We start from the raw sequence: 21,931 nt of genomic DNA on the forward strand, positions 1-21,931 counted from the left end.
CGAGTGTGACAACATTAATGTGTACTACAGTATGTATGGGACTTGCATAATGTGTGAGATGATAACATGGAGAAAAGTTGGTGTCCCACAACCAAGAAAACACACTAAGGATCATTTCTTTGAGAGCTATCCAATTTGAAACACCATAACCAAAGTTAGGAGAACACCCAATCAGTGACACAGATAGACAGATGAGGTAGAAAAAGGAAAACAGAAAAATCAGGACAGTGAAAAGAAGCCATCAGAGAAGCGAGATTTTACAGTGGCAGCCAATGCAGTCCCTCTTCATGCATTTGCAATCAGTGTCATCTGGTGCCTTGACTTAAACAAAGTGGGACTGCAGTGGCTACAGCTGTATGTTTTTTTTTTTTGATGACATGTAATATAGCCTTTTTTTTGTGTAAATCCAGCACACATTGTAAGGGTTGATGTGGGTATATGAAGGGAGGCTTGCCTGAGAGAGGTCCAGCTCTACCTATCCTGATGGTCATCTCATCAGAGTCCAAGGGTTGGAACGAGGGATCGTCTGTTTTCTCTTTGGCCTGCTTGGATTCGGGGGGAAGAGCCAGGGCGATGTGGGGGTCGGCACCTACACCCTGTGGATAGAGACGGAAGGGATTCAAATCCATTCTATGGACAGAAGATTGTAATATTTGTGATCTAAGAACAAGCTAGTATGTGGTTGTGTTTAGAAGGTAAACCACAAGCCGCAAAACTCTTACAAGATGGTTGAGGTTAGATATTGACCTTAAATAGTTAAGGTTAGGCATTGACCTTGAATGGTTAAGTTTAGGCATTGACCTTGAATGGTTAAGGTTAGGCATTGACCTCAATTGGTTAAGGTTAGGCATTGACCTTGAATAGATACGGTTAGGCATTGACCTCGAATGGTAAGGTAAGGCATTGACCTCGATTGGTTAAGGTTAGGCATTGACCTTGAATAGTTAAGGTTAGGCATTGACCTCGAATGGTTATGGTTAGACATTGACCTTGAATGGGTAAGGTTAGGCATTGACCTCAGTTGGTTAAGGTTAGGCTTTGACCTTGAATAGTTAAAGTTAGGCATTGACCTTGAATAGTTAAGGTTAAGCATTGACCTTGAATAGTTAAGGTTAGGCATTGACCTTGAATAGTTAAGGTTAGGTTAAGGCAGCGTGTCCTGCAAGAGTTTTCAGACTTTTTGCAACTTGTGGGTTACCTTCTAGACACGACCCTGGTATGTAACTGTTAATTCTTAGAAATTACCTTAAAATGGCTATGTCATCTGCATTGTACAAAGAAGTATAGAGATGAAAGATCTCTATTCTCTATTGCTTTTACTGAAGCAAATGTAGCAATACCTCAATGTAAAAACACTCCATCACATGACAACTCTTTGTATATTCTTATATTACAATATTACAAAGCACCACATTTGGTGTTTGATTCTGAACATAGTAATATGGATATAGGCACCATGTAAGCACAGCGTCAGCACCACATCAATCATTTTGACTTAGGGACCCTTTTCAAGACAAGACATCAAGTTCAGATAATAAATCTGGACCCACATTAAGGCCCTTATCACATCAGTTGATATGATGTGTGAACAACGCAAGCGCTCTTGGGGATCTAGGGGTCCCAGCCTCAGGGCAGATTCCAATTTTTTATGGTTGGTAATCCAGTCTCGCAGATATGGGAAGATGAGATCAATGGCTCCCTGGACTCTTAAAACTTGCACTGTGCAGCAAGATTGTGAAACATCAACCTACTGCATGGCCCCACGGCTACCATTTGTTTCACCAGTCCACTGACAATCCAGTGAGTGGTGTGGTCGATAGGAGAGGTTCACTGAAAAATGTCATTCAACTATTGCACAACCTCCTTGAAACGCAATCAATCTCAGCCAGCCGGTTCATCAATTGGCCTTCCAGAACACAAGACTTTAGATCACATAGTATCTGAAAGGAATATAAATGTAAATGATGCCTCTTTGGAAATGCACAGTGGAAGGGTGCATTACGGCTTTAAAATAAGTCATTACACAAAACTATGCCGTACATTTTTTTTTTTTCTATCTGCAATATAAATAATTTGATTCTCGCTTACTCAGTAATGCACAACACTGGCAACTTGACACACACTTGTGTGAAGTTGAGACACACTTGTCTCAGGTTGCTTGAGGATGCAGACATTTCAATCGACATAAGTCCACCGCAACAACAACAACAAAGGATGGATGGATTTGGCCTATTGTCAACACTCATTCGTCCTATCACCCAATTCCACCTGCCACCCATCAGAGAGCCTCTTTCTTTTTCACTTAAAGGGACTGTTTGTAACTTCTTACACGTATAAATCAATCTGGGTTGGTGTCCCATGCGCGCTCGCGTGTGGCTACGCTGTTCAGACAAGACTCCAACACAAAATACACGGAAGCACCAAAGTTCTATCTAGTGAAGCCCGTCTTGCAAAACAGTGTTGGCCGCGGTCGGAGGACGCGGGGGAGACCGTAGCTTTGGTCTCCAGGACCGGAGTCTCTGCGTCTCTGCGTCTCTGCTCCTCTGCTCCTCTGCCTGCTTGCCTTCACTCACAGCTCACTCCACCTCACGTGCGTGCGCGCACACTCCACACTGCAGAAGAGTTAGTTTAGCTCTGAGAATATGTAGTAACAGTGTATAGTGGACGTATTTGCAGAAATAAATGCTGCAGCTCCTCCAGACCAACAGAGTTTTTCCGTGTCTTGTGAAGTGGCGGGGCTCCGCAGCGAGTTACTTTATCGTCTCCGACCGGGTGCCGGTGTCTCCCCTGTTTCCTCTGACCGCGGTCGGGAGCCTGAAGCAGGAAAAGCCAACACTAGGATCAGCAGTGATTCATGGAGAGACCTTCGTCTGGTCAGCTAACATTACTGCCAAGCAGCTGGAATATAGAGTGATATTGTGGTTTTAGCTGACGTGTGTCGCCTCACTGTTTTGACGGATGCTCGCTCACATTCAGTTGGCCTTTGCACACAGGCGAACGCAAACAACAGGACGCTGACTTTCGTTGACTAAACGGCCACAGGTGTTGCTGTTACAACCAATTTCTGATTCTTACAAACAGTCCCTTTAATAGTATATAACAAATTGAGAGGAATAATGATGGTCCCATCTGCCTTTTTTATTGACTAAAACTAAAATTACCGGCTCGTGGTTACACATCTCCACCAATGAGCCAAGTTGCAGTTTGCGTCTGTCCAAAATGTCATCACTCCATAATTTCAACCTATTACACATTTGTGTGAAACTGTCATAATTAGCATACTGAAGCCGAAACCGTGACCTTGACCACCCATATCTAATCAGTTCATCCTTGAGTCCAAATGGACATTTGTGCCAAATTTAAAGAAATTCGCTCATACTATTCATGAGATATCAGCAATTTTATGAATCCTACTATAGCAAAGGCATGACCTGCCCTATTATGCCTCGGATAGGCTTACCCTAAACAATCTCACTCCTCATTCCTGAAACTAGCTAATCCAAACCATGAAGGCAACGAGTACTAGCCAATCAGCGGTGGAGTAGGGCAGGTCATGCCTTCGCCATAACAGGATTTGTACGACTGCCACGACTGTTGCCGGCGCGGAGGCATAAAAACAGTGGCACGCAGTAACCAGTCATCTTAATCAGGTTGTTCATTACCTGCAATGCTACTTTGTTACTTGGGTTACTATGACAGAGACATGATTTTAACATGCAGAACCAGGTCACTGAAGTCACTTTGTGAAAAGTAAATCTTTTGTTTGTACAATGAGGTGCTTTAAAAGTTGGTTTAATTTCCTAGTGGAAGATGAAAAAAAACAAATCAGTGCGGTTGATGATCAGTTACAGTACACTGCACAATGCTCTTAAATTCCACTTGTTTCAGATCAAAGATCAAACTTTAACACCCACCGCAAATCAAAAAATCCCATCAGCATGATTTCATGTCAGACACTCTCTGAGGCCAACAAATACACAAGAGCCTGAACAATGAATCAGCGACCCAGAAAATGGCCAATTTGATGAAAACAGAGAGCCCACATTTTAAATAGCAAACCATTAGATGAGTAATGTCTAAAAGGGCCAAAAAAGCACATTTGCATCCATATTTCCTCTATCTATGACTGCAACATCTCCGTGTCCAGTCACAGGTTGTTTTAAAATCGGATAAAGTACAGGTAGAGCTTGTGTTGTACATGTTGTTCTTTTTTCATTCATTGGATTAGGCAAACATGGTAAAACGATTACAATATAACATACAAAGTGCTTCTTTACAAGTATACTAACCCCTACCAAGTCAGTTTTTACTAGATGCACCTTTGGCAGCAATTACAGCCTTGAATCTGTGTGGATGAGTCTACTCTCTATGAGCTTTGCACATCTGGACACTGCAATTTCTCCCATTCTTCTCTGCAAAATTGATTAAGCCCTTCAGATGCAACCTGAAAGACTCAATCAGTTTTGCAGAGAAGAAGATGCAGGGGGGGTGGTGAGTGAACAGCCACTTAAAAGTCCAGCTGCAAACTCTCGATTTGAGTGACATCTGGACCCTAACTAGGTCACTCCAGGACATTAACTCATTGTTTTGATTCTCCTGTAGCTCCGGCTTTGTGCTTGGGCTGGAAAACAAATCTCTTCCACAGTCACAGATTTCTTGCGTAATGCATATTTCAATATTTCCCTGTACCCTTATAAGCCTGAAATCCCTTGACTATACACACAGGTGATCTGCTGCAGAGAGCCTCATGCTGCTACCACCATACTTTACCATGGGGATAGTGTGATTATGATGATGTGCAGTGGAACATGGTGTGGCCAAAAAGGACAATTTTGGTCTTATCAGAACAAAGAAGCTCCCTCCAGCTGACTTCAGTCTCCCCCGTGGCTTCTGGAAACTAAAGCCAAGACGTCATGTGAGATTTTGAAAGTGGCTTTCTCTTTGCCAATCTCCCTACTGTTGCTGTGAACGGTCTCTCTAATCTGAGCCTCCTGTTATAGGTCTCTTATTAGCCTCCCTCACTTGTCTCCTTCTTCTTCACACTCACACAACATTCAAGTTTTCAGTTTACTATAATCAAATCAAACATCTTTGTCTAGATTGATCCTCATTTAACTGGTTATATGACTTCTAAAACCAACTGAATGCACCAGTGATGACTCAGTAATGGGGAAAACAGCAGCAATACAAAATGTAATCTTACAAGGGAAGTGAATGCTTTTTATAGGTCTTGTACATTTGTCATATTTTTGCACTGGCTATGATATGGAAAACGATGTTGAGCGAAGAAAAGAATAAATACATGTTTTTTAATAAGCGTGAAGAATAATGCTGGAAAGAAAAAGAAGATATTATTATGGATAGATTTTCTCTGAGCCATGAATTTATGGAATGCCATTTTATCCAATATTAAATAAATAAATGAATAAATATTCCCATAAAATATTTAAATATGCCTATGACATAAATAAATATGGCCATGAAATAAATAAATATGACATGAATAAATATGCCCATAAATAAATAATATGCATATGACATAAATAAATAAATATAGCCATAAAATAAATCAATATGCATATGAAATAAATCAATATGGCCATGAATGAAATAAATATTGCTATGAAATAAATAAATAGACCTATGAAATAAATAAATATGCCTATGCAATTAATAAATATGCCAATAAAATAGATAAATATGCCCATGAAATAAATAAATATGACCGTAAAATAAATAAATATGTCCAGTAAATGAATAAATATGCCCATAAAATGATAAATATGCCAAATTAATAAATATGACTATGAAATAAATACATATGCCTATGAAATAAATCCTGAAATAAATAAATAAATATAAATATATAACTGAGTCAGTATAGTTCAATAAAAAAGTTTATATTTTTAAAAAGGACGTTTTTCAAAGGACACTTTGATTGCAGGAGGACTTTTATTTCCTAATGCCACATTTATTTATTTATATTTATATCTGTTATATTCTAATGAATGGGCTGTGGTTATCTCACAGATTCAGGCCAACGCAAAATTCAGAAATACACATTTATCTATGTATATGTTTACTATTGAATAAAATGGCATTCCATATTAATTTCTTTCAATCAGTACTTGTTATTCTTGCTTCTTGGTTATTACTCCTGCCAGTGGCAATGAGGCGTACGAGAAGGATGCAGCCCAAAACGCCGCACAGGGAGAAAAAGAAGAAGAGGAAGAAGTTTGCTGAGGCATAAACTAATGAGTTAGGTGGTGCATGACATTTGGGGATGATGTGGTGTCATTGTTAGGCTGAAATCACCGAATGGAACCCGACCAACAGGCACAAATAGACATTTTGTACATTTCTTATGAATTAATGTGCAGAAAGTTTGCATTGATTTAAATATCACATGCATTGTTGCAAGAGCGGAACAAGCTTCATCATTGCAACGCTTAAACTATGAATTATTTACTATCTTTGCTGTTTTCACGACCATTTGTATGAATCGGTTACTGAGAGCAGAAGATGCCATCTCCATGTACTGTGTGTGGGCCTGTCTGAGTAAGCGTGTATTCAGCTGGATGTGTGTGGCATGACGGGGACAGTTCGCGGACCATCTCGAGGGGACATTATTAACCCACAGTGACCTTTGGTGGCGACCCATGATACAGTCTCATCAGCAGGTCCGAGCTCACCATTAAATAACTTCCAGCAGCGGTCTGGCTCCGCTGAGCGCTGAAAGTCACCTCTCACTTCATCTCTCTCTCGCTTGAATTCAAACCTCTTTAATTGTACTTTCATGTCGGAACCGTTTGATCACCTTACTCCAATGAAGGTGTCATCGGCAGGCTGTTTGATGACACCACTTAACATATCAGAGAGAAACGTGTCTATTTATGATTATCATTAAGAGAGAAGCCGCTCATTACTCACTCCAAATCCCTCCCAGTCAAAAAGAAAGAGGGAACGTGAGTTAATACAAAAATAGGATTAAAAAGGAAACGTACCGTCCTAATAGAGGGGGATGCCTGACTAAATTTGAACTGGCACCTGGTATAATGAATTGGTAGATTTAAATGTAGCTGGTATACTCAAGGCACCTTTGATTTCTATTTATTTATTGTCTTTACTGGAGTGTTTTTGTGTTGTCCACAGTTGTGTGTCTCATGTGGAATGGTATTGAATGGCTGCGTCCAGCCTGGGTTCATTTAAAGGGAAACATGTATGTGTTTGTGTATTTAGGCCTGTTACACTCCCCTTTGGTTTGTTGTCCTGTCAAAAAAAAGGGAAATGTAAAGGATCAATGACCCATATGTTACTATGATGCTTATTCTTAAAGAGGGCACATCATGAAAAACTCACTTTTTTAGTGCTATTGCACATACATTTGCAGCCCGGTCTCACAAAAAGGCGTGTGAATGACACGATAATGTGTGTAATAAGAATGCCTTTCTTGCTTTAGGTGTGTCATTTGTACGCCATGTGGTCTGTACTGACTGCAATGTAAATGCATCCAAACACAGGACTTTCAACCAGGAAACTGGTTTTCGAGACAGGTGTATTGCTTTACAGGTTACGTTAGTGACGTTTGTTATGTCTTTTCTGTACTTAAGTTACATTGTTTCCGTCCGTATTGTACTTAGTTTACGTACCTATTTTAAAGGGACTGTTTGTAAGAATCAGAAATTGGTTGTAACAGCAACACCTGTGGCCGTTAAAGTCAACGAAAGTCAGCGTCCTGTTGCTCGCGCTCTCCCGTGTAGGTGACCAGACGAAGGTCTCTCCATGAATCAATGCTGATCTTAGTGTTGGCTTTTCCTGCTTCAACCTCCCGACCGCGGCTGGAGGAAACAGGGTAGACGCCGGCACCCGGTAGGAGACGATAAAGTAACTCGCTGCAGAGCCCCGTCACTTCACAAGACGTCTCATTTTGTTTGAGGTGAAATATTAAATCAAACTAGCAGTAAAAGTTCACATTTGTATGCTTACGATATAAAATATGTAAATAATGTCAGATATATACGTTCAGATGTATACATGTAGTTACCTGACTATTTTTTAAGTAATATGAATAATAAACAAACCTTTACTTTCACTACACAAACCTTTCCCTGACCTTTTCAGCTTACTGAAAGCAACCACAAACTCTTTCTTTTACCAGATCACAGTTTTGGACACTGTCCCAGATGGAGGTGTTGGTAGTGGAGGCTCACTGGCTCACAATCAATCCATTTTGCATTGGCAGCTCTCATAACAAATACAAACTGTTTATTCGCATAAATTGGGGTGATTTTACTTTGCTTCAACTGTTGGCATTCCTGCTGAGGATCTGGCTAGAAAAAAATAATTGAAAATATGAAACAGTGGACATAGAACACAGATAAGAATTTGAAAAATGTAAGAGTGGTTTACTATTTTACTGGCCAACCGGTCGATGTATCCACCCACTCGTTCTCGAGGCAGGATGCAACTGCTGATGCCTAGTACAGATCCTTCATGTCCTAGCTGGACTCTATATGAAAGTACTCTGAAGCTATCTGATGTTTGTGTGATTCATTCTGTGTGAAAGCTGCAGCAGGAGAGATGTCTCAGAGGACTTGTCACAGTTTGACGAGGAAGGCAGGAGTCGAGGAAGCGGAGGAAAAAAAAAGTCATAGTGGCAACTGCCCCGCTTCCATCAAACACACACTCGCACTGTCGCACATTTCCACACACTCGAGCTGACAGTTCACACACTGACACTCTCTTGACGACTTGTGTGCTCTGATTTATACACTCCTGCTATCTCCACTTCAGACGATTGACCGGGGCTAAGTCTATTTGATCACGGAGACCAACTTTTTCAAATAGAGCCAACGCTTACTGGTGCTCACATATCAAGCAAAAAACTTCTTCAAGTATAACGGATTATTTCCGGCCTTGGAGATTTCAATCGCAGCAGATGAAGAAACTTCCAGAGTCCCGTTCCTTCTAAACTGAGTGAGCTGCATAAGATTTGCTATTTGACGATCAACATTAATATTCTAACTTTATTTTGAATATTTTCTACAAGGCTCAAATGCTTATAGGTATGAACCATGACTGTAAATATTATTTCAATACATTTATCGGCAATTTTCTGCTATGGCTGATTTCCTTTTACTTTGGTCATGCTGCATCATATACAGTATAGGTGGGTTTCCACTAAAGTCCCGGGAACTACTTTTCAAGGAACTAAGAGGTTCCTTCAGCCCATTGTTGTCTGCGTTTCCACCGCGGTCTGAAGACATGCGAAGATTAGGCAAATTAGTCCGCTGACGTATGAAAAAGCAACATGACGTGACGAGGGCTGCTGGTGGTCGCAGTGATAAACGCACTCTGCAGCCTGCAGTTCAGTGTGTCCGCCTGTTTCATCTAAAAAAAACACTCAAAAGACAAAAAACGTGCTTCAGTCTCACTAAGACGATATTTACTAATGCATATATTTATTGATGCACGTTGGATGTAATGAATGAAATGCAGCAGAGGAAAATGAATCTCAGAGCGTCTGTCTCCACAGCAAATCATCTGCTGAGTGTTTGAGGGTTATTTAGTTGTGCTTTAGAAAGTGTTTCACCAATCAGCGACGGTCATCCGTGCAAACTCCAAACCGAAGGTTTTGATACTTTGGTACCAACCCCGACCGGAGCCTTTTTTAGGGGGTAAAAAGGCCCTGTAAAATGTCCCCAGAACTTAATTTAGTCCCAACAGTTGAAACGCAATGAGTTCCTCAAAAGGTTCTTAGTTCCGGGGGAAAGTTCCTGCGGTGGAAACGAGGCTCAAGGCTTAGGTTTAGGTAACAGAACCACTCACTTAGGTTTAGGCAACAGAACCACTCACGTAGGTTTAGGCAACAGAACCACTCACGTAGGTTTAGGCAACAGAACCACTCACTTAGGTTTAGGCAACAGAACCACTCACTTAGGTTTAGGAAAAACATCATGGTTGGCATTAAAATAAGTACGTAAACTAAGTACAATACGTACTGAAACAACGTAACAAAAGTACGGAAAACAATTCACAAATGTCACTAAGTCACAAAAAACACATCATAAACGTCACTAAAAAACGCATGATAAACGTCACTAAAAGCACGTCATAAACGTCACTAAGGCTGACGATATTCAATACTTTTCTGATTGTCAACAAATCCTATGAAGATACCAAAACCAACGATGAATTGATCTAGGATCCAGCAGGATGAACAAAGGCCAGAAAGTTTAGCTCTCACACTCATCCACATGATCAGTTATCACCTGTGAACTAAGTAGATGTGTAATCTGGAAGCTAAGGATGCCATGCCTGGCTTCCCTATAATGGATGCTGTTTTTGAAAATGAACACACACCTTCGTAGGCACCTTGCAGGTGCAGATTAACAAACAAGACAAACTCGAAAAACAGCTGCAGAGAAAACTAAACTACATTTAATGATGTATAATTTGCTAAGTCGTATGTTTAGCAATGTAATCACCTGTTTTCAGCAGAGGATCTCCGATATAGCCACCGAGGATCTGTAACCTCACATTAGCAGACCTCTAAGCGCTACATAACATGTTGTTTAAAGTATTGGGATTGTTAGACATTTGAAAAACCTGGTTGTAACCATTTAACTAGCTGTGAATTTGCTTTGACGAATTCCCGCCTTTGAAAATTGCACCTGGGGTTAGTTTTCTATTCAATTCAGAGTAATTTTATTCGTTTGAACAACAGCTCAGCATGTTGTTTCCCTTTTAAAACAGACTTTTGTACTGAATCTGAATGGTAGTGTCTAAAGAAAAAGCACCTCCAATCCAATTCCCACCTTTCGGCTAAGAGAGGTCACCAGGACTGTTATTAGAGCACCCTGTAATCACCGCAGAAATTCGACTCTTCATTCACAAAGCTATTAAAATAAACGCACCCTATTGTGTATCACAGATGTATTAAGAGTGGAGAGCTGTAATGCATTCCCCTCTTCCATTTGCCTTTTTAATGAATTCATTTGCATGTAAATAAATGTTGAAGATTGCTTTGTTTCACCCAGCAAATTACTAGCCAGCTCCCCGCTGATGGACATTTTAGCCAATGTTGTTGGCCATAGAGGCTCGACGGTTCAATGACCTTTTCTACTCTGTCTGAACGTCTGACATTTAGAAATATACAAGGGAAAGATACAATGAGACAGCAGGCCTTTTTTTTTATCATAATATCCAAATTATACCTTGGGTAGCAGTTAGCACATTAATATGCAAATACGTAATATGTGTTTCAGAAAAGTGAAACAAATTCAACTCAAACATATCTGGGGTCAGTTATGGATCACCCCATTTAGCTTCATCACCCCCGACAGCAAAAATGGTTTAGTAAAGCTTAAAATTGAGAGGTGAGCCCTTTCGGCGAGGTTTAAACTATCATTACGATGATGACAGAGCAGTTAGCGGCCAGGCGAGGAGGATAAATGACTCTCTTCTTCAGCTCTATGCTTGAATGACTCGGTGTGTCTCTCTTGATAGATTAGTGGGATGCTGAGAAAGTGGCCAGACCCAGCAAGCACCAAGTCAGATCTTCTGCTGATCAACATCCATTTCATCTGCATGTATTTAGTGGCGTTCACACGCAATCAGTCTTCCCAAGTTCTAACTCGCAGGAGTTTCCCAAGATTGGAAACGCCTTGGTCGTCTAATCGAACTAAAGTGGAAGGAACGAATGTCTGTTCTTTTGATTTTCTCGACAGCCGTTCATCCGATTGACTTCATGCTTGGCTGGTGTATTGCTGAGGGCCCAAGGAAGTGCAGTGTCGAGTGTGAAGTTGTTTGAGTTAGCGGTGTTTGAGAAAGCTGGAAGCAGCAATACCGGAGGCCAAGCAATCGGCCCGTTCCGCACAGGCGCGTTTTGAATGGGCACTGCACTAGTTCAACGTAAAAGGCATCACAAGGGTTCAACTGGTATCAACACTAAACAAAGTAAAAATTGCCATAAAGAATTTAGAGACAAAGTCATATACTGTAGCTACACATACTGTACTGCCATAGAAAGCCAAACCCCAACTGAGTGTACTTTTTGATGTCTGTTTTACTATATTAGAATCTGCCATGCCATAAAAATGTATCATATCTGTGAACAGCTTTACAAAACTAAGCTAAAAACCAAAGTGAAACACAGTAACTGCACTGCACCGGGTAAGCCTGGGCGCTGCACAAAATTTCGACGGATATAAGCTCATTGAATGTGCGTTATCAGTCGTTAAAAGCCTCAATGATGTGGGTCAGTAGGAGCCTGCTACACCTACTACATTGTAAAAGTGAAAACGAAACTTAAAAGCAATGCGTTGTAAACTGAATGAAACTACTTAGTTAAGTTTAGGGGGAAAGATCATATATTGGCTTAAAATAACTACATTTTAAAAGTGAAAGTGAAACTTAAGGTTGTGAACGCAAACTACACGTTGTCGGTTTCACACAGGATGTGAAGCCCAGTCTCTTGGATGAAAGCCATGTATTTTGTGTACCATCCATCACCTCCGGATCCACCGCATTTGTTTCAAGTTGTCTATACTACAGTGTCTGACTTCCGTTTTTGCACCTGTCATAATTACTACGGTCGCTGTCGTCTTCTTATAATCCTTCTTTCGGCGATCACCCATGTGAATCGATGATGAAACCCACTAGTGCGTGTAGCAGGCCCCTACTGACCCACATCTATGAGGCTTTTAACGACTGATAACGCACATTCAATGAGCTTATATCCTTATAACTGAGGCCAGTTAGACAGTTATCAGGTCATTTAATGGGCGTTATCAGTGGTAATAACACTGATAACGCCCATTAAATGACCTGATAACTGTCTAACTGGCTGGGCTCTTGAACCTGTCTTTGCAATTTCATGCTTTCACTTTTTGATGTGTGCCTTCTATGCAAGCTCTGACCCACATAATGATATGTTTTGATGCCACCAGCTATCTCACCAACAAAAGTATTAAATATGTTCATCATGTTATTGTTTGACTGCACCTTGTAACATTGTAAGAAGGCAACTGTGGCTAATACAACAACCATAACAACAACAACAACAACAACAAGTAAATCAGGCATCTTACAATTTCTTACTGGTGTAGACCAGTTTCAAAGGTTCTTTAAGGTGACATGTTGTCAGTGAGCAACTACATAACTAATTTAAACAGAATACTTCAGTGTGACAAATTCCACATTTCTTCAAAATAATTTTGGGTATCGATGCTTTAAAAGAGCAGTATGTAGGATTTAGCATTTGGCATCTAGTGGTGAGGTTGCAGATTGCAACAAACTGATTACCCCTCCGCTCCTCCCTTTCCAAGCACGTAGAGAACTATGGTGGCCTTCAGGTAACGTAAAACGTGGAAGGCTCTCTAGGGCCAGTGTTTGGTTTGTCCGTTCTGGGCTACTGTAGAAACATGGCAGACTCCATGAAGAGGACCCGCTCCCTATGTAGATATGAAGGACTCATTCTAAGCTAATGAAAACCCAATGATTCTTAGTTTCTGGTGATTATACAGGAATAAAAACATAGTTATGAATATTCCATTTCTGCCAATAAATTCCCTTAAATCCTACACACTGGACCTTTAAAAGGTGCAGTATGTTTTCATGCGTATCATTTTGCAGGAATTTATTTAATTTGTCATTTTAGTATGATGGCGTATTACTGATTTGTGCGACTTATACCTACTGGTACACCAACAAGAACCCATGAAACACATTAAAACTTATGAGAGCATATACGTGTTTCCTTTTTTTTTTCTTCCCTTTGTGAAAATAGAAAAAGGTCAGCTTGGGATATTGAAAATTAATGTGTGATGTCTGGCAATTTATCTCTACAAAACCCTTTTGTTAATTAGTACAGCGCAGTGCTATAAGCGTTACCATATTAATAATGTAATGATTCTCCTGTTAGACACTCCCCAACAGCTGATAAAAACCAATTTGTCTTCAGCATATTGGAGGTGTTATCCCCCAAAGGCTACTTAAATCAGCGCTGGCAGCTAAATGTCATGGCATATTACAGACACACACACACACACACACACACACACACACACACACACACACACACACACACACACTCATAGAAGTAGATTAAAATTGCTGCATTTTCTTTAGTTTAGGAGTATTTTGAGTACAAAAAGAATCCCTCTCAATCATCACTTAAGACCAACATCATTTATGGCAATGTCTGACCCTGCCCTCTGCCTGGATTTCCTTATTTTTCTTCATTATTTTGTGACGTTTCTGGCATCTCGGCCGAATAAACACAATATAGCGAGGCAAAACGCCAAGCAGACAAAGCTCTTTCCACAACAAGAGTGAATCTGGGGTTGTCTTTCACACGCTGGCGAGCACCCTAACCCTAACCGCTGAACATACGCTCTCTGTCAGTATCAACATTGATAGAACTGGGTATCGGTACGACCAAAATAACCCAGTACCAAGTAGTATTGAAACTTCTCCAGTCAAACTAAACCTGCAATCGATCCTTTTTGTGCCCAGATCTAGAAAAAAAAAAAGACTATTTGTATGGTTTTGCCTGCAGCCAATCACGGCAAAAGCGTTCTTCGATTTAATGCGTCGTGTGATTGGCCCACTACCGCAGCACCTACAACACCATACAGCCGGGATTGCCTGCCTGGATACGGCTCTGAACATGGAGAGGTCTGAACTGATGGCTAGTAGGGCTGGGCGATATGGAGAAAAATCAAATATCATATATTTTTGACCAAATACCTCGATTGTGTTGATATTGTAGGATTGACTATTGATGCTTTTACAAAATATTTACACAATGAGATTTTTGAGCAATGTGGATATAATGACTTATTGGGTAAAGGCAAATAATAGAACAGCTATATAGAACAGTCAGAAAATGATATCACTTTACTGTAATGCAGCCTTTAAAACCAGGAAAAGACAACACTTATGCCATATTACGATATCCATAATCTAAGATGATATTATGTCTCATATCACGATATCAATATAATATCGATATATTGTCCTAGCGGCTAGCACTAGCAGCTAACGGTGGAAACAGCGCGAACAACAGTATCGGCAGTAATTCAATTTAGACGGATAAATTAACCCAATAATGGCTTCTATATAGTATAGTGGTACATGTATAACACACACACGGTACACATGTATGACTTAAATTTGAATAGTTTGGTGTTCGGCGTTTCAATTGCAACCGCTGCGGCATCGTCGCCCGCCTATTTCACACCATTTTTAAATAGTTTGGTGCCCCATCCCCTTCCGCTCCGTGGCAAAGATGGCGACAGTTGGGGGTGAGAAGTGTCCGGCATCCCACACTAAAGGTGTTGACCGTTTTTAGTACAACATGCGGGTACTTAAAGTGCACTGCATTTTGCCATACTTCTCAGTGTGAACGCACTTCGGCACTCAAAATAGCAAGTCTAAGTACAGAAGTACACAAATTGAGGCACAGCATAGGTGTGATTTCAGTGCAGTGCTTCAACCACAGTGGATCGGTACAATGTAGCCTCCACCCATGTCAGTTTTATCCAGAAAATGTGTGTTGGGTGTGCATATGTCATGATTATCTATTAATCAAAAGGGTTTTAAGGGACAGGATCTATACGGGACTGAATAACAGGAGGCTACTCATAGCAAATCTGCATTCAATAACAACATGATTAATTACTGTCACATGAAAGCTTAATCAAAAACACACACACACACACACACACACACAAACTACGGTGATATTGTCTCTCAAACCGCAGGCTTCATGGTATGGTAATATGTTCATATTTTCATATAAGGACGACAGCAGACTGTCAACACACACCCATACTAAAGCAAGCTTTTCAAATGTCATTATTGATCGACACATATGCCCTCCTAACCGATGACGGCATGTGTGTGTGTGTGTGTGTGTGCAATTGGGCTGACATCCTACCAGAAAAAAACTGATGTCTCCTGGTCTGGCACTCAGCTCTTAATTAATGAGCTATTAGACTGGTGGTAAAGTAGCGTTTTGACGTTAACACCCAACACACAAAGGCCCCGCAGGCACACGCGCTTACGCACACACTGGTGTGTGTGCGTAATAAGGTGTGGATCCAGTTGACATCTGAGTGGGGACGGCGATAATGATGATGATGATGATGATGATGATGATGATGATGATGTCAAACTGGCATCCTGTAAAGCAACTGGCCTGGAGACACGATGAAAGACATACATTTCACAGAATTAAAGAGGTACTCTGCTGCAAATCCAAGCTGACTGAGGGGAAAAGTTCCAAAGCTTACAGGCAGTGTGTACAGTATATGATACTGAAAAGATGGATTTATTCCTTCAAGATGTAGTCCTTCAAGATTTTGGGAGAGGTTCTTAGATATATAAAAAGAATAGTTCAGCATTGGGGAAAAATAAGCAAAGCGGCTGCTGGCTCTAGCTTCATATTTAGAATAGAGACATGAGACTGGTATCAATCAATTCATCTAACTCTCAGCAAGAAAGTAAATCAGTATATTAAGGCTGTCAATCGATCAAAATAGTTAATTGCGATTAATCGCAATTTAATCTAAATTTTTATCTGTTCAAAATGTACCTTAAAGGGAGATTTCTCAAGTATTTGATATTCTTATCAACATGGGAGTGGGCAAATATGCTGCTTTGTGCAAATGTATGTATATATTTATTATTGGAAATCAATTAACAACACTAAACAACAATGCTCTCCAGAAACCCTCACAGGTACTGCATTTAGCATAAAAAAATATGCTCAAATCATAACATGGCAAACTGCAGCCCAACAGACAACAACAGCTGTCAGTGTGTCAGTGTGCAACAGCTGTCAGTGTGCTGACTTGACTATGACTTGCCCCAAACTGCATGTGATTATCATAAAGTGGGCATGTCTGCAAAGGGGAGACTCGTGAGTACCCATAGAACATTTACATTTACATATGTTGAGGTCAGAGGTCAAGGAACCCCTTTGAAAATGGCCATGACAGTTTTTCCTCGCAAAAATGTACCGTAAGTTTGTAGCGTTATTTAGCCTCCTTGGCGACAAGCTAGTATGACACGGTTGGTACTAATTGATTCCTTAAGTTTTCCAGTATCTTCACCGTAGCTTTAAAACTGAGCCCACTTCAACCTAAATATCGCAAGTTGCGTTAATGCGTTAAAGAGATTAGTGTAATGTGGATGTAAACAATGCAGGTTTCAAACTTTTAAAATCGGCTTTGCAAATGTTTAATGAGGAAGGACATTTATGCAACATGTTTGTTAGACCTCAACCATGCTCAAGAAGCATCTTGGTGAGTTACAGTGAATGTAGACCGGGCGGCAACCTCCGGCTCTGAAAAGTGAATCCAATGCAAAAGTGCCTTAAACTTGAATTATTTCTAACAGTCAGCAGGGGGCGACTCTTCTGGTTGCAAAAAGAAGTCTGATTGTATAGAAGTCTATGAGAAAATGAGCCTACTTCTCACTTGATTTATTACCTCAGTAAACATTGTAAACATGAGTTTATGGTCTCAATCACTAGTTTCAAGTCTTCTTCAATACAGCATGATGTTCATTTAGTAAATTATGGTCCCATTTAGAGTCAGATAGACCATAAAGCAGGGGATGCTTTAGGGCGTGGCTACCTTGTGATTGACAGGTCGCTACCACGGTGTTGTCTGGTCTTAATTGTAACATTTTGGTCGCCTAAAAATGTCTTATTTAGCATTCGGTTGTGCTTAGCTCCACCCTCTCGTGTCACTTCTGGTTCCAAAAAAACAAGATAGCAATGGCAAAAATGCTGAACTAAGGTTTCAAAGCCGTAGTCCCCAAACCAATGAGTGACGTCACAGTATGTCCGCTTCTTATATACACTTATAAACTAGTTTGAAAGCCAATCATGGTTCAGTATGCAACTTAGTGTGATGTACACACACTGAGAATAGACTTTTCAGTGAAATAGGAGACACATTATGTCCAGTAGGTAAAGTTTTGAAATCAACAATATGTACATAATAATACAATGTTTTTTTTCAATGGGGAAGAAGGATGAAATATAATTTTCAGAATTTTTTAAAGATGTAATTGAACTTTTTTGTCCAAAAAAAATGATTATACAAAGTAGTGTATTGTTAAAACTCGAAGGGGTCTTTAAAATCTTGGTTTTCGATGTTTGAAGTTGATTCTTTTTAATGGACTACCATTTTCATTCAATTTTAACAGGAAATCTGTAAATCAATGTGTCATTATTTGATAGGTATAAAAGAAAAAGTGCAGCAATCATACTTTTGTGTGTGGGCCTGAAGGGGCTCCTCTACTTGAGTCACAAAAGCTTCCTCTGTGTTAAGTGATTGACATCCCGCTGGGGAGAAAAATTGTGGCAGCAGTGCCTGGACTTTAAATCATTCGGTCCTCACATCGAGCCATGCACTAAGTGATATTTCAAACTATCCCTTTCAGGAAACCGACCTCCGGATGCCTTCGCTCCTATATCAATGGTGGCTGTGGTGATCTGCACCACTAATTTTTACTTTCTTGTTGAAAACAACTTCTTAGAGTAATTTTTCTTCCAGGAAAACATTTTGCAGTTACTGGTTATGTTACGCTGAACAAGGGGGCAGAAATAAAAATGTTGCCATGGTGGTGGTAGTAAAACACGATGATGAACACTTGGATAGGTAACATTCAAGAAAATAAGGGCTCAGAAGAAAACCTTGAACTAATGAATCGGCAGAGAAAATGTATAAAAAGGGATACATAGAAATGAAAAGCAAAGATTGAAGGTCGAGACATTTTCTTTAAAGAGGACCTATTATGCTTTTGTGCTTTTTACCTTTCCTTTAGTGTGTTATATAGTCTTTTATGCAAGTAAAAGGTCTACAAAGTTACAAAGCTCCAAGTCACGGCCAAAGGCAGTTCCTCTCCCCCACAGATAACGCTGCTCCTGAACTGCCCAAAATGCCTTACTTCAAGTCCCGCCTTTTCTGCCGTAACGTGGTGATGTCACCAAGTAACACATTTTGCCTGGTGGCTAGTTTGGCACGCCTGCAAACAAAGCTATTTAGAGCGGAGCTAGAGCGGAGTCCGAAGAGTTTGGTTCAATTGACAAATCACAACAGAGTGGGACAGCTGACCAATCAGAGCAGACTGGGCTTTTCCAGAGTGGGGGAGGTGGGGTGGGGGGGGGGGGCTAGGAGCTCAAACAGAGCGTTCCAGACAAACGGTGAAAAGAGGTGCTGCAACACAGCAGGTACGATAAAAGTAAAATGCTTTTTTGAACATTAAAGCATGTAAACATGTTCGCGTAGAAAAACTAAATACTAGTATGCACCTGAAATTAAGTTCTAATGAGCCCGCATGTGACATAGGAAGGGGAGCCAAATCTGAATGGCTTGTTGAATCACAAGTCAAAACTGACTGGGTTGTCTCATTTCACATTTTGTGGGTTGGTAGGCACTCCAGATACCCAAATGTATGTGCACAAGCACTAACAAGGTGAGTTTTTCATGATTTCTTTCTTCTTCTTCTTAGAGTTACAATGAGGGAGTTGGAAATTAATTTGAAGAAAAGGCTTGAGGAAACATGAGACCATTAAATCAAAGGAAGTGCAGCCTTTTAACACACACAAATTAAATGAACCAAACACACACCAGGAACCAGGTCGACATGTGCAATTAGTGGAATGCCGGCTGGAATAATCAATGAGTTTAATGAGTGTGTATCTGGCAACGTATCATGGGGGTTCTATAAAAAAAACGAATCAAGTCAAGTTTCCATCTTTTCCTTATTAGCAGGTCCTGTTATCTTCTGTAGATGTGTTCTGTGTACCAAACAGGGAGAAACATAGAGGTGTGTCCAGAGGATTCTATATATTTTCCACTCATTGTTGACGTTTTACTCACGGTTGTTGCTACTTATATTCAAAAGTGTGATGGAGGGATTTGCTTCAGAATGCATATACAGTGAAATACACCAGGGGAGCAACTGGTATATATATCAGTTTACAGTGCAGCCAAACAAACTCACGCTGTTGTTTTAAGAAAGAAGGTAAGTTGTTGGCCTTTTTTTTCTCCATCATGCCATGAGCAGCCATGATCAAACAAAGTCATTTCACGTTAATCCCTTAACCCATTTGTAGCTGCAACTGAAATTTAAAAATGTTCTTTTGGCGGATGTGTTCTCTGGGCTTGCCTACGCACAAATGTGAAGACATTTTCAAACCGTTTGGTTGAAAAGTGAGTTTTTCTTATCATACTTTAACTAGTTTTGGGGCTTTTTTGCAATAGACTACTATATTTTAGGAAAAAAACAGTAGTCCCATGTGCCCAAATACTAGATATAGTATGATAAGTAATTGTCTGTATCTCAGAAACTACAAGGAGCACAATCAAGTATTTGGTATCTATGAACTCAAAACAAGTTGAATATCAAAGATATGCACACGTACAAGTTAATTTCATATGGAAAACATTTAATAAACACAATGTTAGCTGTTTTTCTTCATCTTTCAAAAATCCTGTTTTAGACTATTAATAAAAGTGAGATTTTTCATGTGATTGAAAAAGGCCAAAGTTGTACAGTTAGATACTTGTCAAAAGTATGTCCACTCCAAATTGCAAGAATTTTGATCAATCAATCAACAAATGTGGCATTTTTCCTTATCGTACTATATCTAGTCTTTGGGCACAAATGGGTTAGAGGCATGGTGTTGAAATAATGAAAATCTTATGGATCATAACTGTAAGTCACCACACCTAAAGTTTTGAAGTAAACAATACATAAATTACTACGGATTTTACTACACATCACTAAGACTGCCATCCAGAAAACTGGATATATTGATAAAGATGGAACCAACTCAGGATTGGATTTTTTTCCCCACTTGTTGCACCCCAACTTATGTTGAGGAATGCAAAGTTTACTGAGCTCACTGATGCCACCATGTCATGGGAGACACAAGGTTGTATCACGCTAAAATGTCTGATCATAAGTTTGAGTTAAGTGTAGTCAATCGATTAAAATATTTAATTGTGATTAAGACCAAATTAATCACACCTTTTTTCATGCAAATTATGTGTGTTTTGTATGCATCATTTACTAGTCATTTTGACATGCTTATCTCCTGATTCGATACCATCACGATACTTGGGTGCCGATTCAATATGTACTGCGATTCGATATTACAATTTATTGCAACTTCTGTTAACACTAGACCATGGGGAAAATCTGAATCATACACTTCGAGGGACTTTTATTTTGGAAAATATCTAAATTAATACAGTCAAAATGTTTGATTTTCAGCGTGTATGTAGTCAGAGATGTCCTGAAGTCAAATATATCAGTCATTGTCAGGCATTATTCATTAATATTTTTCCAGCAACCCAAAAATCAAAGAATGAAGACATTTCCCTCAAAAATTAGTGTTATTTTCTATTTAATATATAAGGGACATGTAATGTTTTATACTTCTGGTGAATACAATCCAATCAATCTTATTTTGTATATACAGTTCCCTTTGCTAACACCTTATTTTGAAAACTGGACGTAGTCCCACATGTATACTTCGTCTAACTTCACCAAGTTCGTCGCTAGCTCTCCCGTCAGCTCCGTTCTCTTTATCCATCCATGGTCAGCTCCATCGGGGCAGTTTGAATGCATTTAACATAAATGTCAGTATATGTGTGCTCTACAGCTGTAGCGTCGGCCCATTTGACCACTGAGATGTTTCCTGACTATGTGTGAAACCCAAAGTGTTTCCATACTTTACTGGATGTGTAGTGTTTACTACTTTGGATGTAACATGTGAGGGTGCAGGTTGTATCCATGCGGACCCTCCGCTGTTTCTGCTTTCTTTTTCTTTGAATTTCTTGAAATTATGTCTCATTACACAGACTATAACAATAAAAGCAGTAACTTCCTTCTTGCATGGAGT

General features: G+C 39.9%; 1 protein-coding gene across 1 annotated transcript in view; it reads right to left on the reverse strand.

Annotated features, from left to right (window-relative positions):
• Positions 1-21,931, reverse strand: part of slc39a11 (solute carrier family 39, member 11) — a 157,473-nt gene that overhangs the window by 66,767 nt on the left and 68,775 nt on the right. Inside the window, exon 5 of the mRNA XM_074621013.1 lies at positions 455-596. Coding sequence (XP_074477114.1) covers positions 455-596 — 142 coding nt within the window. The remainder of the gene's footprint in view (positions 1-454; positions 597-21,931) is intronic.

The sequence above is a fragment of the Sebastes fasciatus genome, chromosome 20 (assembly GCF_043250625.1).
Source record: "Sebastes fasciatus isolate fSebFas1 chromosome 20, fSebFas1.pri, whole genome shotgun sequence".
NCBI lineage: Eukaryota > Metazoa > Chordata > Actinopteri > Perciformes > Sebastidae > Sebastes > Sebastes fasciatus.